Source organism: Pristiophorus japonicus, chromosome 9 (assembly GCF_044704955.1).
Source record: "Pristiophorus japonicus isolate sPriJap1 chromosome 9, sPriJap1.hap1, whole genome shotgun sequence".
NCBI classification, from domain to species: domain Eukaryota; kingdom Metazoa; phylum Chordata; class Chondrichthyes; family Pristiophoridae; genus Pristiophorus; species Pristiophorus japonicus.
Window position 1 is genome coordinate 200,587,946 of NC_091985.1, and position 20,004 is coordinate 200,607,949.

The following is a 20,004-nucleotide window of genomic DNA, read 5'->3' on the forward strand; positions in this document are numbered from 1 at the left end:
TGGTTGTTGACCCCTCTGCCAAGGGAAACAGGTCCTTCCTATTCACTCTTTCCTGGCCCCTTATAATCTTATACACCTCAATCAGGTCTCCCCTCAGCCTCCTCTGTTCCAAAGAAAATAGACCGAGTATCTCCAATCTTTTCTCATAGCCAAAATTCTCCAGTCCAGGCAACATTCTTGTAAATCTGCTCTACACCCTTTCCATCTCAGAATCACATCTTTCCTCCAATTTGGTAACCAGATCTGCACACACTACGCCAGCTGTGTCCTAACCAATGTTTTATACAGTTCAAGCATGCGTCCTTGTATTACATGCATCGACTAATAAAGGCAAGTATTCCATATGCCTTCTTAACCACCTTATCTACCTGGCCTGTTCCCTTCAGGGATCTGTGGACATGCACTCCAAGGTCCCTTTTTTTGTCTAGACTTTTTTTGTTTCGACTTTAAATGTCTAGACTTTTAATGGGTATTCCCTTGCCTTGTTAGACCTCGCCAGATGCATTACCTCACACTTAACCGGATTGAATTCCATTTGCCACTATTCTGCCCACCTGACCAGTACATTGATATCTTCCTGCAGTCTGCAGCTTTCTTCTTCATTTTGAACCACACAGCCTATTTTAGTGTCATCTGCAAACTTTTTAATCATACCCAAACTTTCAAGTCCAAATCATTGATATATACCACAAAAAGCAAGGGACCCAGCCCTGCGGAACCGACAGTTTGTTATAGTGAGGGGTGTGGGTTATATCAGAATATTAGTGAGTGTTGTGGGATATAGCAGTGTTACAGTGAGGGGTGCGGGGGATAAATTAAAAGTAATTGGTAGAAGCGTATGATGTGTATATGGATTTTAGCAAAGTTTTTGATAAGGTCCCACGTGGCAGACTGGTCACAAAAGTAAAAGCCCATGGGATCCAGAGCAAAGTAGCAAGTTGGATTCAAAATTGGCTCGGAGGCAGGAAGCAAAGGGCAATGGTTGATGGGTATTTTTGCAACTGGAAGGATGTTTCCAATGGGGTCCCTTGCTTTTTGTGATAGACATCAATGATCCAGATTTGAATATGGGGGTATGATTAAGAAGTTTGCAGATGATACTAAAATAGGCCGTGTGGTTGATAATGAAGAAGAAAGCTGCGGACTGCAGGAAGATATCAATCAACTGATCAGGTGGGCAAAACAGTGGCAAATGGAATTTAATCCAGAAAAATGTGAGGTAATGTATTTGGGGAGGGCTAACAAGGAAAGAGAATACACATTAAATGGTAGGATACTGAGAAGTGTAGAGGAACAAAGGGAACTTGGAGTGCATGTCCACAGATCCCTGAAAGTAGGCCAGGTAGATAAGGTTGTTAAGAAGGCATACGGAATGCTTGCCTTTATTGACCGAGGCATAGAATACAAGAGTGGTGGGGGGGGGGGCGGGGTTATGCTTGGATGTGCACTTGGAGTGCTGTAACCTGCAGGGTTACGGACCTGGAGCTAGAAAATGGGATTAGGCTGGATAGCATCTTGTTGGCCGGCATGACACGATGGGCCGAAATTGCCTCCTGTGCTGTAAACTTCTATGATTCTATGATATCAGTATGTGACAGTGCTGGGTGTGCGGTATATCAGAGTGTCACAGTGAGGGGTGTTATATATATCGCTGTTACAGTGAGGGGTGTGGGGAATAATGTGTGTTACAGTGATGTGTGTGGGGTATAACAGAATATTACAGTGCGGGGAGTGGGTATATCAGTGTGCTACAGTGAGGGGTACGGGGTATGTCCGACTGTTACAGTGAGGGGTGTGTGGTATATCAGAGTTACAGTGAGGCATGTGGGTATATCAAGAGTTGCAGCGAGGGGTATGGGATATATTAAGAGTGTCACAGTGTGGGGTATAACAGAGTGCTAAGTGAGAGGATGGGGTATATCAGAGTGTTACTGTGTGGTGTATATTAGTATGTTGCAGTGAGGGGTGTGGGGTATATCAGTGTTACAATTTGGCATGTGGGTTGCATCGAGAGTTAGTGTTACAATATGAGGTTATATTAGAGTGTCAAGTGAGGGGGCCTGGTATGTCGGTGTGTTACAGTGAGGGTGTGGGGTATACCAGTGTTACAGTGAGGGTGTGGGGGATAATGTGTGTTACAGTGATGGTTGTAGGATGTATCAAAGTGTTACAGTAAGGGTGTGGGGTATATCAGTGTCTTGTGGGGTATATCAGTGTTACAGTGAGGGTTGTGGGGTATATCAGTGTTACAGTGAGGGTTGTGGGGTATATCAGTGTGTTACAGTGAAGGGTGTGGGGTATATCAGTGTGTTACAGTGAGGGTGTGGGGTATACCCGTGTTACAGTGAGGGTGTGGGGGATAATGTGTGTTACAGTGAGGGTTGTAGGGTGTATCAAAGTGTTACAGTGAGGGTGTGGGGTATATCAGTGTTACAGTGAGGGTTGTAGGGTATATCAAAGTGTTACAGTGAGGGTGTGGGGTATATCAGTGTCTTGCAATGAGGCTTGTGGGGTATATCAGTGTTACAGTGAGGGTTGTGGGGTATATCAGTGTTACAGTGAGGGTTGTGGGGTATATCAGTGTCACAGTGAGGGTTGTGGTGTATATCAGTGTGTTACAGTGAGGGGTGTAGGGTATATCAGTGTGTTACAGTGAGGGGTGTGGGGTATATCAGTGTGTTACAGTGAGGGGTGTGGGGTATATCAGTGTGTTACAGTGAAAGGTGTGGGGTATATCAGTGTGTTATAGTGATGGGTGTGGGGTATATCAGTGTGTTACAGTGAGGGGTGTGGGGTATATCAGTGTGTTACAGTGAGGGGTGTGGGGTATAACAGTGAGTTACAGTGAGGGGTGTGGGATATATCAGTGTGTTACAGTGAGGGGTGTGGGGTATATCAGTGTGTTACGGTGAGGAGTGTGGGGTATATCAGTGTGTTTAAGTAAGGGTTTGGGGTATACCAGTGTTACAGTGAGGGTGTGGGGTATACCAGTGTTACAGTGAGGGTGTGGGGGATAATGTGTGTTACAGTGAGGGTTGTAGGGTATATCAAAGTGTTACAGTGAGGGTGTGGGGTATATCAGTGTTACAGTGATTGTGTGGTGTATATCAGTGTGTTGCAGTGATGGGTGTATCAGAGAATTACAGAGAGGGTTGTCAAGTATATCAGTGTGTTATAGTGAGGGTGTGGGGTACATCAGTGTCTTGCAATGAGGCGTGTGGGGTATATCAGTGTTACAGTGAGGGTTGTGGGGTATATCAGTGTCTTGAGGGTGTGGGGTACATCAATGTCTTGCAATGAGGCGTGTGGGGTATATCAGTGTTACAGTGAGGGTTGTGATGTACATCAGTGTGTTACAGTGAGGGGTGTGGGGTATATCAGTGTGTTACAGTAAGGGGTGTGGAATATATCAGTGTGTTACAGTGAGGGGTGTGGGGTATATCAGTGTGTTACAGTGAGGGGTGTGGGGTATATCAGTGTGTTACAGTGAGGGGTGTGGGGTATATCAGTGTGCTATAGTGAGGGGTGTGGGGTATATCAGTGTGTTACAGTGAGGGGTGTGGAATATATCAGTGTGTTACAGTGAGGGGTGTGGGGTATATCAGTGTGTTACAGTGAGGGGTGTGGGATATATCAGTGTGTTACAGTGAGGGGTGTGGAATATATCAGTGTGTTACAGTGAGGGGTGTGGAGTATATCAGTGTGTTAAAGTGAGGGGTGTAGGGTATATCAGTGTGTTACAGTGAGGAGTGTGGGGTATATCAGTGTGTTAAAGTGAGGGGTGTGGGGTATATCAGTGTGTTATAATAAGGAGTGTGGTTTTATCAGTGCGTTACAGTGAGGGGTGTGGGGTATATCAGTGTGTTACAGTGAGGGGTGTGGGGTATATCAGTGTGTTACAGTGAGGGGTGTGGGGTATATTAGTATATTGCAGTGAGGGGTGTGGGGCAGGTCAGAATTACAGTGAGGGTTGTGGGGTATATCAGTGCATTACAGTCATGTTGTGGGTTACATCAGTGTCTTGCAGTGAGGGGTGTGGGGCATATGAGGGAGTTACAATGGGGGATGCGGGGTATATCAGTATGTTACAGTGAGCGGTGTGGTAGATCAGGGAGTGTTACTGTGATGGTTGTGATGTATATCTAAGGTCTTAAGAGAACTAGCGGCTGGGATAGTGGATGCATTGGTTGTAATTTACCAAAATTCCCTGGATTCTGGAGAGGTCCCAGCACATTGGAAAACTGCAAATGTAACACCCTTATTTAAAAAAGGAGGCAGACAAAAAGCAGGAATCGAAAGACCAGTTAGCCTAACATCTGTGGTTGGGAAGATGTTGGAGTCCATTATTAAAGAAGCAATAGCAGGACATTTGGAAAAGCAAAATTCGATCAGGCAGAGTTAGCATGGATTTATGAAGGGGAAGTCATATTTGACAAATTTGCTGGAACTCTTTGAGGATGTAACGAAGAGGGTGGATAAAGGGCAACCAGTGGATGTGGTGTATTTAGACTTCCAGAAGGCATTTGACAAGGTGCCACATAAAACTTTACTGCACAAGATGAAAGTTCACGGGGTTGGGGGTAATATATTTGCATGGATAGAGGATTGGCTAACTAACAGAAAACACAGAGTCGGGATAAATGGTTCATTCTCGGGTTGGCAATCAGCAATCAGTGGGGTGCCACAGGGATCAGTGCTGGGACCCCAACTATATTAATGACTTGGAGGAGGGGATCGAGTGTAACGTAGCCAAGATTGCTGACGATACAAAGATGGGAGGAAAACCAATGTGTGAGGAGGACACACAAAATCTGCAAAAGGACATAGACAGGCTAAATGAGTGGGCAAAAATTTGGCAGATGGAGTACAATGCTGGAAAGTGTGAGGTCATGCATTTTGGCAGAACAAATCAAAGAGCAAGTTATTATTTAAATGGATAAAGATTGCAAAGTGCCGCAGTACAGCGGGACCTGGGGGTACTTGTGCATGAAACACAAAAGGATAGTATGCAGGTACAGCAAGTGATCAGGAAGGCCAAAGGTATCTTGGCCTTTATTGCAAAGGTGATGGAGTATAAAAGCAGGGAAGTCTTACTACAGTTGTACAGGGTATTGGTGAGGCCACACCTGGAATACTGCGTGCAGTTTTGGTTTCTATATTTATGAAAGGATTTACGTGCTTTGGAGGCAGCTCAGAGAAGGTTCACAAGGTTGATTCCAGTTGACTTATAAAGGAAAGGTTGAGTAGGTTGGGCTTCTACTCATTGGAATTCAGAAGAATGAGAGGTGATCTTATCGAAATGTATAAGATTATGAGGGGGCTTGACAAGGTGGATGCAGAGGATGTTTACACTGATAGGGGAGACGAGAACTAGAGGGCAAAATTTTAGAATAAGGGCTGCCCATTTAAAGCTGAGATGAGGAGAGATTTCTTTGAGGGTTCTGGATCTGTGGAATTCACTGCCTCAGAGAGCTGTGGAAGCTGGTACATTGAATAAATTTAAGACAGAAATAGACAGTTTCTTAAACAATAAGGGGTTATGGAGAGCGGGCGGGGAAGTGGACCTGAGTCCATGATCAGATCAGCCAAGATCGTATTAACTGGCGGAGCAGGCTCGAGGGGCCATATGGCCTACTCCTGCTCCTATTTCTTATGTTCTTATATCAGAGTGCTACAGCGAAAGGTGTGGTGTATGTCAGACTGTTACAATGAGGGGTGTGGGATATTTCAATTTTTTTAAGTCAGGCATGTGGGGTATATCAGAGAGTCACAGTGAGGGGTGTGGGGTATATCAGAAATGTTACGGTGAGGATTGTGGGATATAGCAGTGTGTTACAATGAGGGGTGTGGGGTATATCAGTGCCACACTGAGGGGTGCTGGGTATATCAATGTGTTACAGTGAGGAATGTGGGGCATGTCAAAGTGTTACACTGAGGGGCATATCAAGGTGTTACAGTAAGGGGTGTGGGGTATATTAGTGTGTTACAGTGAGGCGTGTCCAGTATATCAGTGTGTTATAGTGATGGATGTAGCATATATCAGAGCATTACAGTGAGGGCTGTGCTGTATATCAGACTGTGACAATGAGGGGTGTCTGGTACATCAGTGTTACAGAGATGGGTGTGGGGTTTATCAGAGTGTTACAGTGAGGGTTGTGAGATATATCAGTGTTTTAAAATGAGGCATGTGGGATATATCAGTGTTAATGAGGGGCGCGAAGTATATCAGAGTTGCAGTGAGGGCTGTGGGTTACATTAGAGCGTTAAGTGATGGGGCATGGGATAGATCAGAGTGTTACAGTGAGGGGTGCGTTGTATATCAGAGTGTTTCAGTAAGAGGTTTGTGGGATATATCAGTGTGTTTGAGCCACTACTTGTATCGCTGTTACCCACTCACATACAGCCCTACACTCCCACTATCTGAGTCACTGTATCACTGTTACCCATTCACATCCTGTCCTACACTCCCACTATCTGAGTCTGTATCACTGTTACCCACTCACATCTAGCCCTACACTCCCACTATCTGAGTCTGTATCACTGTTACCCATTCACATCCTGTCCTACTCTCCCACTATCTGAGTCATTGTTTCACTGTTACCCACTCACATCCAGCCCTACACTCCCACTATCTGAGTCTGTATCACTGTTACCCACTCACATCCAGCCCTATACTCCCACTATCTCTGAGCCACTACTTGCTTTCCCCACCCTCTTCCATCCCCCCCCCACCCCACAAATGTGAATCAATACGTAGTGAACTTGGCCACGATGTGTTCACCATCAGAGGGCTGGTACTCTGCAACACCTGGTCAGAAACAAGAAAGAAGATTTTTAATCCCCTTGTGTCGAAGGTAGAATTGGCGAGACAACTAAAGGGGGAGTTTTCCAATCGTTCCTACCACTTTGGTGGGAAAAATGGAAATGCAGAATATTTTCTAAATGGTGAGACATAAGTAAATGTTGGTATTCAGATGGATTTGGGTGTCCTTGTACACTAATCACAGCAAGTTAATGGGCAGGTACAGCAAGCAATTAGGAAGGCAAATGGTAGGTTGACCTTTATTGCAAGGGTTTTGGAGTATGACAGTAAAGATGTCTTACTGCAATTAAATCGGGCCCTGGTGAGCCCACAGCTGGAGTATTGCGTACAGTTTAGGTCTCCTTACCTGAGGAAGGATATACTTGCCAAAGAGGGGGTGCAACGAAGTTTCACCAGACTGATTCCTGGGATGGGGGAATTGTCCTATGAGCGGAGATTGAGTAGACTTGACCTATATTACCGAGAGTAGACTAGGCCTATATTCTCTAGAGTTTAGAGCGATGAAAGGTGAACTCATTGTAACACAAAATTCTCAAAGGGTCGACGCTGGGACAATTTTTCCCCTGGCTGTGGAGTCCAGAACTAGGGGTCACAGTCTCAGAATAAGGGGTCGGCCATTTATGACTGAGATGAGGAGAAATTTCTTCACTCAGAGGGTGATGAATCTTTCAAATTCTCTACCCCAGAGAGCTGTGGAAATTTAGTCGTAGAATATATTCAAAGCTGAGATTGATAAAATGTTTATATACTGGGGGAAACAAGACAATTCGTATAAAACAAAAATCGACCTGACTGAAAGGGCTTGGAAAAGACTTGACAAAAAACTGATAAGTGACTTGCCGCACTTCTTTACAAACTATTAATTATGCTAATATCGATAGCAGTGATTTATCATGTTGGAAGCAATTATACTATTACAATAGCTTGTGGCAATGACTGTGGTTAAATTATATCTTTTAACATTCAGATTATTACTGAAATATTAGTACCAGTACTGAGGGAGCGCTGCACTGTCGGAGGAGAAGTACTGAGGCAGGGGCAGTACCGAGGCAGGGGCAGTACCGAGGGAGGGGCAGTTACCGAGGGAGGGGCAGTACTGAGGGAGCGCCGCACTGTCGGAGTGGCAGTACTGAGGGAGCGCCGCACTGTCGGATTGGCAGTACTGAGGGAGCGCCGCACTGTCGGAGGGGCAGTACTGAGGAAGCGCCGCACTGTCGGAGGGGCAGTACTGAGGGAGCGCCGCACTGTCGGAGGGGCAGTACTGAGGGAGCGCCGCACTGTCGGAGGGGCAGTACTGAGGGAGCGCCGCACTGTCGGAGGGGCAGTACTGAGGGAGCGCCACACTGTCGGAGGGGCAGTACTGAGGGAGTGCCGCACTGTCGGAGGGGCAGTACCACTTCAATGACCACACTTCAAAAATAGTACATGATTGGGTGTAAAGTGCTTTGGTCTGTCCTGAGGTGGTGAAAGGCGCAGTTGGAATAGGAGTCCTATCTCTCGATCTTACCCACAGGAATTGGCAACGGCCCATTCAGGAACTGCCAGTAGGTCCTCGCGGTGTCGGTGGCCTCAATGTCAGCGATGCTGGTGATGAAGGGTCCCCAGGAGGTGATGATCTCTGTGAATCTGAGGGAGGACAACACACACACTTGAGGATCGGGCAACGAGCTCTTTGCCGCGAAGACAGACATCCCACCTCGTGCAGCAGACCAAGAGACACAACCTGCTCAGCTGACTGGGGGCTCCCAAACTCTGACTGACCAACTATCCATGATCAGGGCATCCATCGAACTAAAGAATGAGTGAGTGCGTGCGTGAGTCTATCTCTGTCAATCTCCCTCAGACTGTGATTACCTCTGTGATTTTACTCTATATTCTCCACGTGATATTGAGTATGAGATTCCATTTAGTATGAGTGTGAATTTCTGTTGAATGTATGTGGGTTCCCGTTTGGGGGGGCTGGGTTCCTGTTTGGGGGGGGCGGGGGAGAGAATAGGTTCCCGTGGAGGGAGGAGAAGGAATGGGTTCCCATTGGGGCTGGGGGGAGGGAATGGGTTCCCGTTGGGAGGCGGGGGAATTGTTTCCTGTGTGGGGGGTGGCAGGGAATGGGATGGGTTCCCGTCGAAGGAGGGGGGGAAGGGGGGATGGATTCCCATCGGGGGGGGGATGGAGGAGGAGGAGGAGAGAAATGGGTTCCCATTGAGGAGGGGGGATGAACGGGTACCCATCTGGGGGTGGGGGGTTTGGGGGGGGAGGAGAGGAATGACTTCCCGTCGGGGGGGGGCGGAGAGGAATGGGTAACCGTTGGGGGGAGGGGGTAATGCGTTCTCATTTGGGGGGTGGGGGGGGGAATGGCTTCCCGTTGGGGGGTAGGAATTTATTCCAGTTGGGGGGGGAATGGGTTCCCGTGGTGGGGGGTGGGCGGTGAGGAATGGGTTCCTGTTTGGGGGCGGGGGGAGAATGGGTAACTGTTGGGGGGAGGGGGATAATGCGTTCCCGTTTGGGGGGTGGGGGGGGAATGGGTTCCCATGGGGGGGGCGGTGAGGGATGGGTTCCTGTGGGGGGGGGGTGGAATGGGCTCCTCTGCAGGGGGGCGGGGGGCGTGAATGGAGTTCTCTGCCGGTGGGGGGGGGGGGGGGGGAAGAATGACTGGATTCCTGTGGGGAGGGGTGGATTGGTTCCTGATTGGGTTGGGGGCGGGGATGAGATGGGTTCCTGTTGAGGGAGGGGGAGGTGAGGGGTGAGTGGGTTCCTGTGGGGGTTGGAGGAGGAATGGGTTCCCGTTTGGGTGGGGGGGGGGGCGGGGAGGAGGGTGGAGGCGAGGAATGAGTTCCCGTTTGGAGGTGGGGGAATTGTTTCCTGTTTGGGGGCGGGTGAGGGAATGGCATGGGTTCAAATTTAGGGGGTTGGGGGAGGGAATGGGGTGATGGGTTCCCGTCGGGGAGGGGGGCTGGGAGGAGGACGAGAGAATTGGGGGGGGGAATGGGTTCCTGTGGGGCGGGCGGGGAATGGGTTCCTGTGGGGGGGGTGCTGGCAATGGGTTCCTGTGGGGGGGGGGTGCTGGGAATGGGTTCCTGTGGGGGGAGGGGGGAATGGGTTCCTGTGGGGGGAGGGGACGAATGGATCCTGTGGGGGGAGGGGGGGAATGGGTTCCTGTGGGGGGAGGGGGGGAATGGGTTCCTGTGGGGGGAGGGGGGGAATGGGTTCCTGTGGGGGGAGGGGGGGAATGGGTTCCTGTGGGGGGAGGGGGGGAATGGGTTCCTGTGGGGGGAGGGGGGGAATGGGTTCCTGTGGGGGGAGGGGGGAATGGGTTCCTGTGGGGGGAGGGGGGGAATGGGTTCCTGTGGGGTGGGGGGGGGGAGAATGGGGGAATGGGTTCCTGTGCGGTGAGGGGAATGGGTTTCTGTGGGTTGAGGGGAATGGGTTCCTGTGAGGTGAGGGGAATGGGTTTCTGTGGGGTGAGGGGAATGGGTTCCTGTGGGGGGGGGGGAATGGGTTCCTGTGGGGTGAGGGGAATGGGTTCCTGTGGGGGGGGGAAATGGGTTCCTGTGGGGGGGGGGGGAAATGGGTTCCTGTGGGGGGAGGGGGGGGGAATGGGTTCCTGTGGGGGGAGGGGGGGAATGGGTTCCTGTGGGGGGGGGGGAGAATGGGGGGGAATGGGTTCCTGTGGGGTGGGGGGGAGAATGGGGGGAATGGGTTCCTGTGGGGTGAGGGGAATGGGTTCCTGTGGGGTGAGGGGAATGGGTTCCTGTGGAGGGGGGGGAATGGGTTCCTGTGGGGGGAGGGGGGGGAATGGGTTCCTGTGGGGTGAGGGGAATGGGTTCCTGTTTGGGAGAGGGGGGAATGGGTTCCTGTGGCGGAGGGGAGAATGGGTTCCTGTGGGGTGGTGGGAGAATGGGGGAGGAATGGGTTCCTGTGGGGTGATGGGGGGAATGGGTTCCTGTGGGGTGAGGGGAATGGGTTCCTGTGGGGTGGGGGGGAGAATGGGTTCCTGTGGGGTGAGGGGGAGAATGGGCTCCTGTGGGGGGGATGGGTTCCTGTCGGGGGCGGGGGCGGTGATGGGTTCCTGTGGGGGGGGGGGGGGAATGGGTTCCTGTGGGGGGGGGGATGGGTTCCTGTGGGGGGGGGGATGGGTTCCTGTTGGGGGGGTGGTGAGGGGATCCTGTGGGGGGGGGAGGGATCCTGTGGGGGGGGGAATGGGTTCCTGTGGGGGTGGGGGGAATGGGTTCCTGTGGGGGTGGGGGATGGGTTCTTGTGGAGGGGGGGGAATGGGTTCCTGTGGGGGGGGGAATGGGTTCTTGTGGGGGTGGGGGATGGATTCCTGTGGGGCTGGGGGATGGTTTCATGTGGGGGGGGTGGGATCCTGTGAGAGGGGGATGGGTTCCTGTGGGGGGGGGGATGGGTTCCTGTGGGGGGGGGTGAGTTCCTGTGGGTTCCCATCGGCGGGGGAAGGGGAGCAATGAATTCCTGCTTGGGGGCTTGCGGGGGGACGAATGGGTTTCCGTTTGGGTGGGGGTGGGGGGGCTGGGGAAGGGGGCAATAGGTTCCTGTGGGGAGGCGGGGAGAAGGAGGAAATGGGTTCCCGTTTGGGGGCGGGAGCGTTGGGGGAAGGGTTCCCATTGGAGGGCGGAGGAGGGGGAATGGTTTTCCGAGATGTCCTGAGATTGTGACAGGCGCTGTGTGAATGGCAATTCTTCCTTTTAAGCAAAGTGTTAGGGGCAGTGATAATAAATCCCCCTCCCCCTCCAACTCTCTGGTGAGGAGTCACAGGAACCGAGGATGAGGAGGAGCAGGCCCCCTCGACTCTCCAACCAGCAGAAGTAGTTTCTCTCTATCTACCCTATCTGTTCCCCTTAATATCTCGAAAACTTTGATCAAATCACACCTGAACCTTTTAAATTCTGAAGACTGCAACCCTCATTTGTGTAATCTCTCCTCGTAACTTGGAGTCCAGGTATCATTCTGGTAAACCTTCACTGCACTCCCTCCAAGGCCAATATGTCCTTCATAAGGTGTGGTACCCAGAACTGTGCTCAGTGCTCCAGCTGTGGTCAATCCGGGGCTTTGTACAGCTGCAGCATAACTTCTGCCCCCTTGTGTAAGACGGTCGAAGTTATTGGCTTCTGGTTAAGCAACGTCTCGATTTCAAAAGTCTCATCCTGATTTTCAAGTCGTTTCATGGCCTCGTCCCTCCCTATCTCTGCAATCTCCTCCAGCTGCAGCATAACTTCTACCCTCTTGTGTTCTAGTCACGGGAACGCAAGTCCCTGCATCCTTATTCAAACGGAGATCCCTGCCGGTATACTCATTGGAGTGGAGAAGAATGAGAGGTGATCTTATTGAAATATATAAGATTTTGAAGGGGCTTGACAGGATAGATGCAGAGAGGATGCTTCCCCTCGTGGGGGAATCTAGAAGTAGCTTCAGAATAAGGGGTGGCACATTTATCAGGGAGATGAGTAATTTCTTCTCCGAGGGTCATGAATCTTTGGAATTTTCTGCTCTAGCGAGCTGTGGAGGCTGGGTCATTTGAATGTATTTAAGGTGGAGATAGACAGATATTCAAATGATATGGGAGTGAAGGGTTATGGGGAGCGGGCGGGGACATGGAGTTGAGGCCAGGATCAGATCAGCCATGATCTTATTGAATGCCGGAGAACAGGCTCGAGGGGCCAAGTGGCTGTCGCCTGCTCCTATTTCTTATGTTCTTAAGCTACTCACTTAAAGTATTCTGGCTGCTTCTCCTGTGCACGCCTCATGACTTGCAGCAATGTGGTTCCTCCAGGCACTTTCAGAGTAATTGAGCGGTTGAAATACTGGGAGCCCGGCAGTGTGTCAGTTACGCTGTAGTCCACAGTGATCTCTCCAGAATCGGCCGCGGGCAGGACTGGCACCGGGCGGTTGTCTAAACAAGAGAGAGGGCGCAACAGATATGTTACATGTCATTGGGGCATAGAAACATAGAAAATAGGTGCAGGAGTAGGCCATTCGGCCCTTCGAGCCTGCACCACCATTCAATGAGTTCATGGCTGATCATTCACCTCAGTACCCCTTTCCTGCTTTCTCTCCATACCCCTTGATCCCTTTAGCCGTAAGGGCCATATCTAACTCCCTCTTGAATAAATCCAACGAACTGGCATCAACAACTCTCTGCGGTAGGGAATTCCACAGGTTAACAACTCTCTGAGTGAAGAAGTTTCTCCTCATCTTCGTGCTAAATGGTTTACCCCTTAGCCTTCTCGTGCAGCATGAACAGCTACAGTCTAAAGGGTAGGTTTCCTGCTCCCGTTCTCTGGAACATGCACAGCGGTTATGTGACTTGAGCAGTAATCCAGAGAACGCCAGTTCAGATCCCGTCACAGGTAACAGAAGGAGGCCCATTCAGCCCCTCGAGCCAACTCTGCCATTCAATCAGATCTCCTCATGGGCTCCGGGGCAGGTAATGTCATGGATTTAAAAACCTCATCCTCATGGTCAAATCCCTCCATCGGTCTCACCCCTGCCTATCTCTGTAACCTCCTACAGCCCTACAGGACCGGAACCAATGTCCTAGGGGGAGTATTTGCTCATTTGTTGGGGAGGAGTTAAACTAACATAGCAGGGGGATGGGAACCTATGCAGGGAGACAGAGGGAATTAAAATGGAGGCAGAAGCAAAAGATAGAAAGGAGAATAGTAAAAGTGGAGGGCAGAGAAACCCAAGGCAAAAAACAAAAAGGGCCACATTACAGCAAAATTCTAAAGGGGCAAAGTGTGTTAAAAAGACAAGCCTGAAGGCTCGGTGCCTTAATGTGAGGAGTATTCGGAATAAGGTGGACGAATTAACTGCGCAGATAGCAGTTAACGGGTATGATGTAATTGGCATCACGGAGACATGGCTCCAGGGTGACCAAGGCTGGGAACTCAACATCCAGGGGTATTCAACATTTAGGAAGGATAGACAGAGAGGAAAAGGAGGCGGGATGGTGCTGCCAGTTAAAGAGGAAATTAATGCAATCGTAAGAAAGGACATGAGCCTGGAAGATGCAGAATCGGTATGGGTGGAGCTGCGGAATACCAAACGGCAGAAAACACTAGTGGGAGTTGTGTATAGACCACCAAACAGTAGCAGTGAGGTTGGGGACAGCATCAAACAAGAAATAAGGGATGTGTGCAATAAAGGTACAGCAGTTATCATGGGCGACTTTAATCTACATATTGATTGGGCTAAACAAACTTGTAGCAATGCGCTGGAGGAGGATTTCCTGCAGAGTGTATTAGGGATGGTTTTCTAGACCAATATGCCGAGGAACCAACTAGAGGGCTGGCCATCCTCGACTGGGTGATGTGTAATGAGAAGGGACTAATTAGCAATCTTGTTGTGTGAGGCCCCTTGGGGAAAAGTGACCATAATATGGTAGAATTCTTTATTAAGATGGAGAGTGACACAGTTAATTTGGAAACTAGGGTCCTGAACTTAAGTCAAGGTAACTTTGATGGTATGAGACGTGAATTGGCTAGAATAGACTGGCAAATGACACTTAAAGGGTTGACGGTGGATAAGCAATGACAAACATTTAAAAATCACATGGATGAACTTCAGCAACTGTACATCTCTGTCTGGAGTAAAAATAAAACAGGGAAGGTGGCTCAACCGTGGCTAACAAGGGAAATTAAGGATAGTTAAAACTAAGGAAGAGGCATATCAATTGGCTAGAAAAAGCAACAAACCTGAGGACTGGGAGAAATTTAGAATTCAACAGAGGAGGACGAAGGATTTAATTAAGAGGGGGAAAATAGAGTACGAGAGGAAGCTTGCAGGGAACATAAAAACTGACTGCAAAAGATTCGATAAATATGTGAAGAGAAAAAGATTAGTGAAGACAAACATAGGTCCCTAGCAGTCGGATTCAGGTGAATTTATAATGGGGAATAAAGAAATGGCAGACCAGTTGAACCAATACTTCGGTTCTGTCTTCATGAAGGAAGACACAAATAACCTTCCAAATGTACTTGGGGACAGTGGGTCTAGTGAGAAGGAGGAACTGAAGGATATCCTTATAAAGCGGGAAATTGTGTTCGGGAAGTTGATGGGATTGAAGGCTGATAAACCCTGAGGCCTGATAGTCTGCATCCCAGAGTACTTAAGGAAGTGGCTTGAAATAGTGGATGCATTGGTGATCATTTTCCAACAGATTGTCGACTCTGGATCAGTTCCTATGGACTGGAGGGTAGCGAATGTAACACCACTTTTTAAAAAAAGGAGAGAGAAAGAAAACGGGTAATTATAGACCAGTTAGCCTGACATCAGCAGTGGGGAAAATGTTGGAATCAATTATTAAGGACGAAATAGCAGTGCATTTTGAAAGCAGTGACAGGATCGGTCCAAGTCAGCATGGATTTATGAAAGGGAAATCATGCTCGACGAAGCTTCTGGAATTTTTTGAGGATGTAACTAGCAGAGTGGACAAGGGAGAACCAGTGGATGTGGTGTATTTGGACTTTCAAAAAGCTTTTGACAAGGTCCTACACAAGAGATTGGTGTGCAAAATCAAAGCACATGGTATTGGGGGTAATGTACTGACGTGGATAGAGAACTAGTTGGCAGACAAGAAGTAGAGAGTCGGGATAAACGGTCCTTTTAAGAATGGCAGGCAGTGACTAGTGGAGTGCCGCAGGGCTAAGTGCTGGGACCCCAGCTCTTTACAATATATATTAACGATTTAGATGATGGAATTGAGTGTAATATATCCAAGTTTGCAGATGACACTAAACTGGGAGGCGGTGTGAGCTGTGAGGAGGACGCTAAGAGGCTGCAGGGTGACTTGGACAGGTTAGGTGAGTGGGCAGATGCAGTATAATGTGGATAAATGTGAGGTTATCCACTTTGGGGGCAAAAACGCGAAGGCAGAATATTATCTGAATGGTGACAGATTAGGAAAAGGGGAGGTGTAATGAGACCTGGGTGTCATGGTTCATCAGTCACTGAAAGTTGGCATGCAGGTACAGCAGGCGGTGAAGAAGGCAAATGGTATGTTGGCCTTCAAAGCTAGAGGATTTGAGCATAGGAGCAGGGAGGTCTTACTGCAGTTGCACAGGGCCTTGGTGAGGCCACACCTGGAATATTGTATTCAGTTTTGGTCTCCGTACCTGAGGAAGGACGTTCTTGATATTGAGGGAGTGCAGCGAAGGTTCAGCAGACTGATTCCAGCGATGGCTGGACTGACATATGAGGAGAGACTGGTTCAACTGGGCCTTTATTCACCGGAGTTTATAAGGATGAGGGGGGATCTCAAAGAAACGTATAAGATTCTGACGGGACTGGACAGGTTAGATGCGGGAAGAATGTTCCCGATGTTGGGGAAGTCCAGAACCAGGGGACGTAGTCTTAGGATAAGGGGTAAGCCATTTAGGACTGAGATGCGGAGAAACTTCTTCACTCAGAGAGTTGTTAACCTGTGGAATTTCCTGCCACAGAGAGTTGTTGATGCCAGTTCATTGGATATATTCAAGAGGGAGTTAGATATGGCCTTTACGGCTAAAGAGATCAAGGGGTATGGAGAGAAAGCAGGAAAGGGGTACTGAAGGAATGATCAGCCATGATCTTATTGAATGGTGGTGCAGACTCGAAGGACCGAATGGCCCACTCCTGCACCTATTTTCTATATTTCACGCCTTCTCTATCTCAGTAATCTCCTCCAGCCCCTACACCCCTCCCAAGCTCTGTAACCTCCTCCAGTCCTACACCCCTCCATATCTCTGTTACCTCCTACAGCCCTACACCCCTCCCTATCTGTAACCTCCTCCAGCTCCTATAACCCTCCATATCTTTGTAACCTCATCCAGCCCATACAACCCTCCTTATCTCTGTAACCTCCTTCAGCCCTGCAACCCTCCCTATCTCTGTAAACTCCTCTAGCCCTACAACCCACCCCATCTCTACTCCTCCAGCCCGAAAACTCTCCCGATCACTGTATCTTCCTCCAGCCACTACAAACCTCGCTATCTCTGTATCCTCCTCCAGGCCGACACGCCGCTCTATCTCTATAACCTCCTGCAGCCCTACAACCCTCCCTCAGTACTGCCCCCCAATAGTGCAGTGCTCCCTCAGTACTGTCCCTCCGACAGTGCATTGCTCCCTCAGTACTGTCCCTCCGACAGTGCATTGCTCCCTCAGTACTGCCCTTCCGACAGTGCAGCGCTCCCTCAGTACTGCCCCTCCGACAGTGCATTACTCCCTCAGTACTGTCCCTCCGACAGTGCATTGCTCCCTCAGTACTGCCCCTCCGACAGTGCATTGCTCCCTCAGTACTGACCCTCCGACAGTGCATTACTCCCTCAGTACTGACCCTCCGACAGTGCGGCACTCTCTCAGCACTGTCCCTCCGACAGTGCAGCATTCCCTCAGTACTGTCCCTCCGACAGTGCATTACTCCCTCAGTACTGTCCCTCCGACAGTGCATTACTCCCTCAGTACTGTCCCTCTGACAGTGCATTACTCCCTCAGTACTGTCCCTCCGACAGTGCATTACTCCCTCAGTACTGTCCCTCCGACAGTGCATTACTCCCTCAGTACTGTCCCTCCGACAGTGCATTACTCCCTCAGTACTGTCCCTCCGACAGTGCATTGCTCCCTCAGTACTGCCCCTCCGACAGTGCATTGCTCCCTCAGTACTGCCCCTCTGACAGTGCATTGCTCCCTCAGTACTGCCCCTCTGACAGTGCCGCACTCCCTCAGTACTGCCCCTCTGACAGTGCAGCGCTCCCTCAGTACTGACCCTCCGACAGTGCAGCGCTCCCTCAGTACTGACCCTTCGACAGTGCAGCGCTCCCTCAGTACTGCCCCTCCGACAGTGCATTGCTCCCTCAGTACTGCCCTTCCGACAGTGCATTACTCCCTCAGTACTGTCCCTCCGACAGTGCATTACTCCCTCAGTACTATCCCTCCGACAGTGCATTACTCCCTCAGTACTATCCCTCCGACAGTGCATTACTCCCTCAGTACTGTCCCTCCGACAGTGCATTATTCCCTCAGTACTGTCCCTCCGACAGTGCATTACTCCCTCAGTACTGTCCCTCCGACAGTGCATTACTCCCTCAGTACTGTCCCTCCGACAGTGCATTACTCCCTCAGTACTGTCCCTCCGACAGTGCATTGCTCCCTCAGTACTGCCCCTCCGACAGTGCATTGCTCCCTCAGTACTGCCCCTCTGACAGTGCATTGCTCCCTCAGTACTGCCCCTCTGACAGTGCCGCACTCCCTCAGTACTGCCCCTCTGACAGTGCAGCGCTCCCTCAGTACTGACCCTCCGACAGTGCAGCGCTCCCTCAGTACTGCCCCTCCGACAGTGCAGCGCTCCCTCAGTACTGCCCCTCCGACAGTGCATTGCTCCCTCAGTACTGCCCTTCCGACAGTGCATTACTCCCTCAGTACTGTCCCTCCGACAGTGCATTACTCCCTCAGTACTATCCCTCCGACAGTGCATTACTCCCTCAGTACTATCCATCCGACAGTGCATTACTCCCTCAGTACTGTCCCTCCGACAGTGCATTATTCCCTCAGTACTGTCCCTCCGACAGTGCATTGCTCCCTCAGTACTGCCCCTCCGACAGTGCATTGCTCCCTCAGTACTGCCCCTCCGACAGTGCATTACTCCCTCAGTACTGTCCCTCCGACAGTGCATTGCTCCCTCAGTACTGCCCCTCCGACAGTGCATTGCTCCCTCAGTACTGCCCCTCCGACAGTGCCGCACTCCCTCAGTACTGCCCCTGTGACAGTGCGGCGCTCCCTCAGTACTGTCCCTCCGACAGTGCAGCGCTCCCTCAGTACTGACCCTCCGACAGTGCAGCGCTCGCTCAGTACTGACCCTCCGACAGTGCAGCGCTCCCTCAGTACTGCTCCTCCGACAGTGCAGCGCTCCCTCAGTACTGCCCCTCCGACAGTGCATTGCTCCCTCAGTACTGCCCCTCCGACAGTGCATTGCTCCCTCAGTACTGACCCTCCGACAGTGCATTGCTCCCTCAGTACTGCCCCTCCGACAGTGCATTGCTCCCTCAGTACTGACCCTCCGACAGTGCAGCGCTCCCTCAGTACTGCCCCTCCGACAGTACATTGCTCCCTCAGTACTGTCCCTCCGACAGTGCATTGCTCCCTCAGTACTGACCCTCCGACAGTGCAGCGCTCCCTCAGTACTGTCCCTCCGACAGTGCATTGCTCCCTCAGTACTGCCCCTCCGACAGTGCATTGCTCCCTCAGTACTGTCCCTCCGACAGTGCATTGCTCCCTCAGTACTGCCCCTCCGACAGTGCATTGCTCCCTCAGTACTGCCCCTCCGACAGTGCCGCACTCCCTCAGTACTGCCCCTGTGACAGTGCGGCGCTCCCTCAGTACTGTCCCTCCGACAGTGCAGCGCTCCCTCAGTACTGACCCTCCGACAGTGCAGCGCTCCCTCAGTACTGACCCTCCGACAGTGCAGCGCTCCCTCAGTACTGCTCCTCCGACAGTGCAGCGCTCCCGCAGTACTGCCCCTCCGACAGTGCATCGCTCCCTCAGTACTGCCCCTCCGACAGTGCATTGCTCCCTCAGTACTGACCCTCCGACAGTGCATTGCTCCCTCAGTACTGCCCCTCCGACAGTGCATTGCTCCCTCAGTACTGACCCTCCGACAGTGCAGCGCTCCCTCAGTACTGCCCCTCCGACAATACATTGCTCCCTCAGTACTGTCCCTCCGACAGTGCATTGCTCCCTCAGTACTGACCCTCCGACAGTGCAGCGCTCCCTCAGTACTGTCCCTCTGACAGTGCGGCACTCTCTCAGTACTGTCCCTCCGACAGTGCATTACTCCCTCAGTACTGACCCTCCGACAGTGCGGCACTCTCTCAGCACTGTCCCTCTGACAGTACGGCACTCTCTCAGCACTGTCCCTCCGACAGTGCAGCACCCTCTCGGTACTGCCCCTCCGACAGTGCATTACTCCCTCAGTACTGTCCCTCCGACAGTGCGGCACTCTCTCAGCACTGTCCCTCCGACAGTGCGGCACTCTCTCAGCACTGTCCCTCCGACAGTGCGGCACTCTCTCAGTACTGTCTCTCCGACAGTGCGGCACTCTCTCAGTACTGTCTCTCCGACAGTGCGGCACTCTCTCAGTACTGTCCCTCCGACAGTGCGGCACTCTCTCAGTACTGTCTCTCCGACAGTGCGGC

General features: G+C 51.0%; 1 protein-coding gene across 1 annotated transcript in view; it reads right to left on the reverse strand.

The window, feature by feature from the left end:
- Positions 1-6,746: 6,746 nt before the first annotated feature.
- The window catches only part of LOC139274053 (cobalamin binding intrinsic factor-like), a 32,979-nt gene continuing 19,721 nt past the window's right edge, over positions 6,747-20,004 (reverse strand). The window contains exons 8-10 of the mRNA XM_070891108.1: positions 12,545-12,728; positions 8,331-8,449; positions 6,747-6,808 (exon numbers count right to left, since the gene is read on the reverse strand). Coding sequence (XP_070747209.1) covers positions 6,747-6,808; positions 8,331-8,449; positions 12,545-12,728 — 365 coding nt within the window. The remainder of the gene's footprint in view (positions 6,809-8,330; positions 8,450-12,544; positions 12,729-20,004) is intronic.